This window comes from Atta cephalotes (assembly GCF_000143395.1).
Source record: "Atta cephalotes unplaced genomic scaffold scaffold00031, whole genome shotgun sequence".
Classification (NCBI taxonomy): Eukaryota; Metazoa; Arthropoda; class Insecta; order Hymenoptera; family Formicidae; genus Atta; species Atta cephalotes.
In genome coordinates this window covers 1,823,332-1,832,132 of record NW_012130095.1, presented here as the reverse complement: position 1 = coordinate 1,832,132, position 8,801 = coordinate 1,823,332, and the positions used below count along the sequence as shown (strand labels likewise).

General features: G+C 33.5%; 1 protein-coding gene across 1 annotated transcript; it reads right to left on the bottom strand.

The window, feature by feature from the left end:
* Positions 1–2,753: 2,753 nt before the first annotated feature.
* LOC105621021 lies at positions 2,754–4,310 on the bottom strand. Its single transcript, XM_012202498.1, has 5 exons — positions 4,094–4,310; positions 3,398–3,703; positions 3,109–3,284; positions 2,914–3,043; positions 2,754–2,764 (listed from the first exon to the last, which is right to left on the bottom strand). The coding sequence occupies exons 1-5, from the start codon at positions 4,308–4,310 to the stop codon at positions 2,754–2,756; spliced, it is 840 nt and encodes a 279-aa protein (XP_012057888.1).
* Positions 4,311–8,801: the final 4,491 nt, after the last annotated feature.

Here is an 8,801-nt window from a genome sequence, read left to right as displayed (position 1 = left end):
GTGTGTGTGTGTGTGTGTGTGTGTGTGTGTGTGTGTGTGTGTGTGTGTGTGTGTGTGTGTGTGTGTGTGTGTGTGTGTGTGTGTGTGTGTGTGTGTGTTAGAGAAGAATTCATCACAAAATTATCATCAAAAGTGTATCGGATAATATCATTATGATTTTTCCTAAAATAATTTCTACTTGATGCCACCTTGGTCTTATTATGGTTTTGTATTCTACCTGGATTGCAACTCTTATTTTTCCTGAAAACGGTATTAATTATTTTTATCAAGAACTTATCAAAGAAATTATAGAGATCTTGTCTAACGCGAAAAGAAATCTATGTCCAACACATAAAAAAGAATTTTTAAAAGGATTAACGAAAAAAAGAAATTGATTGGCGGATGCTCACGCAGGAGTGGGCTGAAATAACAGGAACAATCCTTTGCGCTCGCAGTAAATTTGATTGTTCGGAGGCAGGACGGCCCACGCTGTCCGGCCCGCCAGAGGGAAACGTTGCATTCTTATCGTTCGAGAAACTGGTATGGCATAACGTAGCGTATACGGTGACGGCATCGTGTGTACGTATTGGCTAGCTGTCTGTTCTAACAATACAATAACGATGGAAGGCGTCGCTTAAGGGCAAATCCGCCTAGCGTAGTTGTTTAGGTACATATCGATGCTGGTAAAATATTGCGTTTACACGTTCCTCACGCAAAATACTCTCGTAGAATATTGCTTCCGGGTCTCCCCGATGATATACCAATGGCGATCAATAAACGTAAACGCTTCAGCCTTACATTCTAATAGACTATACAAAAGGATAAACGTGACATATTTGTAATTAATTTTGTATCCGTGTCTTCTATGTTATATAACTTTCTATGCCACAACAAGACGCTAACATTTAGCGCATGTTAAAAAAAATCGATAATCGATAAAAAAAACCGTTTTCTTTTCCCATAGTGATATTTAATTTTTATCCTCACCATGTTATCCATGGAACACGGGAGTTAACGACGCACTTAGATCTCTTAGAAAGGGATCTATTCACGCCTTGGAATTGAAAGAAAGATGGTAGTAGGAGAAACAAGTTGCTATTCCCACGCTGTGCCTGTTCGGGATGCTACAAGCACTTTCGCTATCCAACCTTATCGAAGCCGGTGCATTGCGAAAGGCAGGTAATAGGTTCACGATTGTAAGTACTTTTTGTTTGGGCAGCTCGGACTCATGCTCGGAATCTTTTCACGAAATATGTACGAACACGAATGATAAAGTGATCAGGTAATTATCGTAAATACGAATTGCTCTTAAGTTGTTATTTTGGTTCACAGAAAAAATATTAATAATTTTCTGACAAAAACAAAAAATTAAATTACTATTGCTCGCATCTTGTACTTCACCCAATAGATTGATCAGAAAATCATTTAACATTTTTTTTTATCTACACAAACATCGGTGTCAAAATAATATTCTAACGACTATGGAAAATTATGTCGAATCTTTCTCGTTCTTGTATCAATGAAAATCATCTTAAAGAAAATCTTTTTCAACTTCCCGCTTTGAGGTACGTTGAAAAACGGGAATAAAAAACAATTCCGTTCGTTTTGTATTCAGTCTTCTCGTAACCGTCGTAATGTTACAGTCTTTCGCCACGGTGCATTTGAATATTGCGGCTCTACGCTTCCAGCACCTGTTTCCACCTTGACACCTGATGGAGCCTTCTCGTACTCGCTTATCCGTAGGGGTTCGAAAGCACATTGCTTGTCCACGCAGTGCAGTCGACGCCGGCGATCGGCGCGCCAATGACGACCGATGCGTTACGCATAATGCAAGACAAATTTTGCAATTGCATCTGTAGTTTCAATATGACCATTCATTTATTTACTTGCATTACATACATTACATTCTAACGTTATTTTCAGCCATATGTCCAAATAAGAGCTGTAAATGTTTTTTAACAGTTTTATATTATAACGGATTTTCGAGCCTCATCATGATTCTACATTCATTAGAAATGTATAATTTAATTCAATCGTAAAACAAGAGGCTATGAGCCAATTAAATTATTTTTATCTAAAATATTATTTATTATTACAAACGTTTCGATCTATATACATGAGGTCATTATAAATATTACAACAGCTGATGATAAAAATCGTACAAAATTTACAATCGCATATAGATCGGAAAATTTATTTGTAATTATACACAATTTTCGATTAGCATTAAAGTAATTTAATTAACTCGTAGTTCCTTGTTTTGATTAATTTTTAAACATATGAGCCATTATTTTTCATTTCATTGTTTTATAATTTAATTAATTTAGATAGATAATTTTAATAGTAACTATTATTATTACTATTATTATTATTTAATTGTAATAGAAATCCCTTCTATTGCGCCAAAAGATTGACAACCATACATACATGGCCGCATTTTCATCGATACTTTTTTCTATATTATAAAACCGACCAACATACTTCATCAACAACAACAATATTTCAACGTGAACATGGTCGAAGCAAGGATTTTGTAAAAGAAAAATAAGATCGCCTTTATTTTACATAAGTTAATGTTGGGAAACAGATCACATATAATAATTATAATAAATGAAGAATTGTTTTATGGTAAATCTAGGGCTACTTTATGACTACAATTTCTTATCAAGTCCACCACTGTTAGCATGAACTATAAATTGTATAAATATAAACAATATGAATGATTAATAAAATATTCTTGGTTTCTAGTAATCGCCTTTAATAAATCCATATTTTTACGTGGAACCTAAAATATAAAATAATATTACATTTATATACGCACGTGTAAATAAAAGTAGAAATATCATTATTAATGACAGAAAAAAAAAAGAAATTGCATTTTAAATTAATTAACGATAATTAGTGTTAATTAATGAATTAATAATAAGCGCTCACCACCAATACATTCCGGACTTTTACAAGATGTTTTAGTTGCTGTGTTGTGAATTGCGTAACAATTTACGTCACACTTGTAGCGTAAGACAGGATTGCCGCATCCAGAGCAATCGGGCTGCACGCTTGGAAACTACGATTATTACATCATCTTTTAATATATAAAGAATATTAACTAACTCGATACGGTATGTCTACCTGTACGCCAGTTTGTTGAATACAAAGCCACTGATTGTACGCGCATCCACCTGCGGCTCCAAATCCTACTCCGTATGTAATTTGCGGTACTAACGAGATTTGAGGTACTATAGGAAGCGATGGTATTGATCCAGGATAACAGGGCGGACTACCAGGACGACAAGGACCTCCAGGTGCTGTAAATCGGAAATGAGGCCAACTTTATTAAAATGTTCTTTGTCCATTAAATTGCATTTCAGGAAAATTATGTCATTAGATTCTATATTAATAAATAGAGGCTTTGACTCACGACAGCAGGCTCCTGGAGGAAAACCCCACCTAGTACCATTTGCAAAAATATTGAGTCCAGTAGCATTACCACCACCGTCCCCGAAAGGATTAATGACATTATTAATGCCGATGTTCGTCGTTATGTTAGTAGTCCTTAATCCGCCATTAGATGGACTGCAGTTTCCCGATTCGCATTCCGTCTCGTATTCCGTAATGATCTGATGTCTATGCCTAGTTCTTTTCGTGCAGTAGCCGCATTTTTTTTCGCAATCGAGATCCAAGTGATGTTCGCACTTTTTTAGACACGTTTCCAGACAAGTGGCATCTGTAGAATTTTATCGTACAGTAGTAAGGGACAATTTTCTTGTAACACGAACAAAACAAGCAGAACGAGGTAATATGGTATATTATTAAACATAATTAACTGTCTAACAATAAAGCCCATCATGATATATTTATGTCGCGTTTATATTTATCCATCGTACTTGAAAGTCGCGCTAACGACTAACCGTGTTGCGTAACTGCGTATGTTACGTTATAAAAGATCCAGTAATTTTAATTTAATGCAACGGTTTATCTTTCTAAGTGATCAACAGCTTTAGCTTAGCTTCTAAGTGCAACAGCTGCAGTTACATAATATGTCTGAACGGAGCGTTTCCGAGCGACACGCGAATTCCCGTGTTTATCTCAATTGTTATAGCGATTGATGATCTACCAGTTTCCGGCCCGTCTCCGTGGTTTGTGTGATGACCGTGTCTCTTTGGCCTCATTAAACACTTTACGTATTTTTTGTAGTCCGGATTCCGGCATTCATCGTACACCTTCTGCTGATCTTCGGTGATCGGTGCCTCGGTGGCTTCGGCATTCCTTTCAGCGTGCACTAACAGCGTGCTCAAACCGACGAGAAGATACACGAAGTGCGTCACTTCCATAGCGCCGAGTTCTCTCAACGGAGTAATCGAGCGGGATGAGCGACAACCCTTTATACCTTAAGCCGCTTACCCGGGGCTGCGAGGTTAATGACCATTACCGACATTTGCGCTGTCAAAGTCTTAGTTGGAAATGTTTGCACCGCACGCCCTCGTAAAGATACGCACGTCGGCTAATATATTAACGCGTAAATTGTTATCTGCCTCTTGGCAACAGAGTGCAACGTTAAATTTGCACTGCTTATCGCGAACACCGGCCGCTGCGAGGCTGTCGTCCGCTATCCTCTTCGAAAGCTACGGCGCGGCGCGGCGTAACGAAGGCAGGGGTTGCAAACTGCTAAACACACTTTCGTAATGATAATATTGGCGCCATCCACAGACATGATATTCACGATGTAATCATTAGATATATAGTTGAACAAACATTGGGCACGGTCAATGCGATGCTACAAATGCTTTGAAGCGTTTTTTAATTGGTCAGTAAAATTCTTTCTTCTAATTGGTCCATCAAACGCTTCAAAGCATTTGTAACGGGACTTTGACCACAATCATTGGCAATACAAAAAAATAAATAAAAGAGGATTTTCTACCTTACATCGGTACGTTTCAAATAAATTAGTGTTCAACGCATCTTTATTTCTAATTGTTCACGCTAAGACATCTTGACTTGCACCTTTCTTCCTCGTAATGTTTCTCGAACGTTATCTCATAACTCGTTTGTTCCGCAAACACATTATTCAAAAAAACTGTGAATGTGTGTCATTACATCCCGCATGTGTGTACTACCGCGCGAAATTTTTTTTATGCGCGCTTAATGAATGTTATGTTGATTAATCGTGATTTGATACGATAGAATTGCTCGCAGAATGCTCGCTTTATTATGATCAAACAAAATTAAATAATTCTGTAAATATACACCGTCTTAATTAGAATTTTGAATCTAATATTTCAAAAATAAATAGTCCATTTCCTAGTTGCAAATATCGAGCGATGAAATAATTACTTCGAATAGGTCAGCGACACTTTTGCTCTTATCATAATCTTCTGGAAATTATAGAGCAAGAAATCGTTTTTATTTACATTACTCATCGATAAAGTCGCGCGCGAATAAATACGCTTTTAGAATTTTAATTATCCTTGCATTCTTGGGAACGAACTGTTATTTGAACAGCCTGATTGCAGCTGAAAATTGCATTATCAATTTGATTCTTTTTACGTACTCCATTTTTTCGGTCTGATTCGACGCTTTAGTACAGTTATTTACTGTACTTGTATTCGTGGCGATCATTGTGAATCACTTTAATAGGTCATACAATTATAAAATCTTTCACGCTTGTATCCACGTACGTGATTTATCGCGATTTATAAGGTCTCTTCCGGTCATGGAAGTCTCCATTCAAGGGAGAGTACCGCTACCAGTTACATGTACAAAGCTGTTGACGAAAGGCTCATTAAAGGGTGGCGATAAAGTAGGAATTAGTTCACTCAATCTCTGACACACCGATCGTCTCTTCGATACTCCGATTTTTTATTATTAAATGATTGTAGTAGTATTGATCCAAGCAAAGCACAAGTCATCATAATAATACCAAAATGACTCCAAAATGATTATTAATTATCACTTTTCAGTCAGTAACAATTTTAATGTCTTTGACATTAATAATTTTGATGTTATCATGACTTGTTGTTCTGCTTTGAAGTACTATGTCATTCGCGTAACTTTGAAGATTACAGTTTACTAATAATAAGATATAATATGGTCTTCAACAAATATATGTCGCAGACATTCCATTTAACAGCGATTTCAATCGAATTAGAGAACAGGTGAAGTCCGATGCGGACTTTCTAAACGCCCTGTATACGAACGCTTCCCCACCGATGGTAGGGGGACAGCGAGTCTCGCTCTCTCTTGAACGTACTGGCTCCATCCGTGTGTTCGAGACGTACAATGGCCGCCGTGTGAGCCGACGTGCTGCGTGCCTCAAGTATTAATCGTCCTCAATTTTCCCGACTTAATTTGCCGGCTGAGAAACGCCCACGAAAAAAAAAATGCGCGACGCCCCGCCGCGATGGTACCATTCGACGAGAGTCCGTGCGACAGCGAACTCCGATGGACGACGCCCGCGTCCTGACGGACCATCATCATCATCATCATCATCGTGTGTGTCGTTGATGCTTCTTGACGAAAACATAGTGGTCGGTAGGACGCGACTGATTGGGCGCAACACATCGTCGCAAAACAGTTGTTAAACTCTCGCGAAGATCCTGACGGTCAAAGTGAACGTTTCTACGTTGCGTCCGTTTTCTCCCTTGATATTCAGTATCGTGAAGTACCATTCGCTAGATTAGTGTATGTGGTGTTGTGTTACGCATGCTGCTCCGCTTTAGGAAGGTAATTGACTTCTGTAAAATATTTTTTGATGTTAGATCTTTAAAGATCATAAGAATCAAATATATGTATATGTATATATTTAGAAGAGATCTAGGTACTTTGTTTTTTTTCGGAGTAAGACCATAGCATTTTCGAAAACAATCGGCTTCCCATATTTTTTACACCGAAAAAAGGATTTAATAATAGTAACTGTTATTAAATGTTTTGGTGAAATAGTGTCAACTAAATATTTTAATATTTTATTATTTTTATTATTATTAACAATTACTAAATAATTTAGTAAGTTAAGTAAACAATAGTAAACAAATTAGTTCAATAAATCAAATTTTATTCAAGTCTACTACAAATTTAGTTCATTCAAATTAAACATTAATCATATATGATAATACTTGTGATATATTTTATTTAATGTTATTAAAATTTAGTAATAATTATTAATGTTTGAACTAAATTTGTAATAGACTTGAATAAAATTTGATTTATTGAACTAATTTGTTTACTATTTTTCAAATATACTTGCGATATATTTTACTAAATTGCAATTGTGAAAAAAAAATATTTGATAAGTAAAATTTTTGTTGAAAATAATAAATTATTTAGTAATAGCTGATAAATATTTGGTTACTACAACCATATATTTGATTGAAAAAATAAGTAATTTTATTAATATTGACTGAATTGATTAAATTGATTAAAATAAATAAATTATATTCGATAACTTATTATTAAATATTTAATTTAAAAATATCTTTAAAACAACAAAAAATAGATTATACAATTTAATATTGTATTTGAAATTATACTGTATTTTATTAAGTTTTTATTAAGTTTTCTATAATAGTTTATTTATTATTAACTTATTATTCACTAAAATTAGAGTTTTATTTTTTATTAAGAATAGTTTATTTATTATTAACTTATCTTTATTACTTATTTTTTAATAACTTTAAATATCGAACATTGAAATGAAATATCATCTTTCACTTAAAATGTGAAAATAACATGTTTCGATATCATATGTCTATTATATGTATTATATGTATATAGTATTCCATATAACTATTTTCCTGTACAATTCAACTTAATAAGAAAATGAATTTCTAAAACCTAAAGTAATACATTTGTGCCATAATTAATGTAAATAATTTCTGTTTTCTTTAAAATTATGTTATATGTTTTATTATTCTGAATAATAAATTATTTTCAGCATTAGAAACTATCATATATCGCAATTTGAATATTTATATATGTATATTATTATATTTATATATTTATATATTTATATATTATAATCCTTAAAATCATAAGGTATAATCGTCTATTTTAGATACACTCGAAAAATGTGATTTTGAATAATGAATTATTTGCAGTATTAGAAACTGTCACATATCTAAATTCGAATATTTATATTTATGTTATTGTATTGAATCCATAAAATTATTAAGGTATAATCATCTATTTCAAATACACTCGAAAAATATGATTTAAAAAGATTTGTCGTGGAGAGCATTTCTCCATGAATCAATGCGCATTCGTGTTACTTTATACAATATGGACTTTATACAATACTTTATACAATATTTGGATAATTATTTTCTCTAGATTTTATGTATTACATAATAATTAAATAAACTGAATTACATAATAATATTTGCCGAAAATTAAATTAAATGATTTAGCAATATTTATTAAACATTTTATTATAGTTTAAATATTTAGTGATATCTATTAAATATATTGATAAATTATCACTAAATTACTTAGTTGATTTAATTATAGACAAAAGTTGTTGAATAACTAAGCTAATAAATATTTAATAGCTATTATCAAATATAATAATAGTAACATTTAGATTATTTCAAATATCTATAACTAAATGTATTTGGTAATTGTAACAAATCAATTTTTTCAATGTAAAATGTAAAAAATCTTATGATCGAAATCCAAATAGTGTTAGTTAATAATTTCCGAAATATGATTGAATAGTTCTCTCTCTCTCTCTNTCTCTCNCTNTCTNCTCTNTCTCTCTCTCGTCTCTACGTTACTTCGTCTTCGTTACGTTCTTCGTTACTTCTTACTTCCGTTACTTAACTTACGTTCGT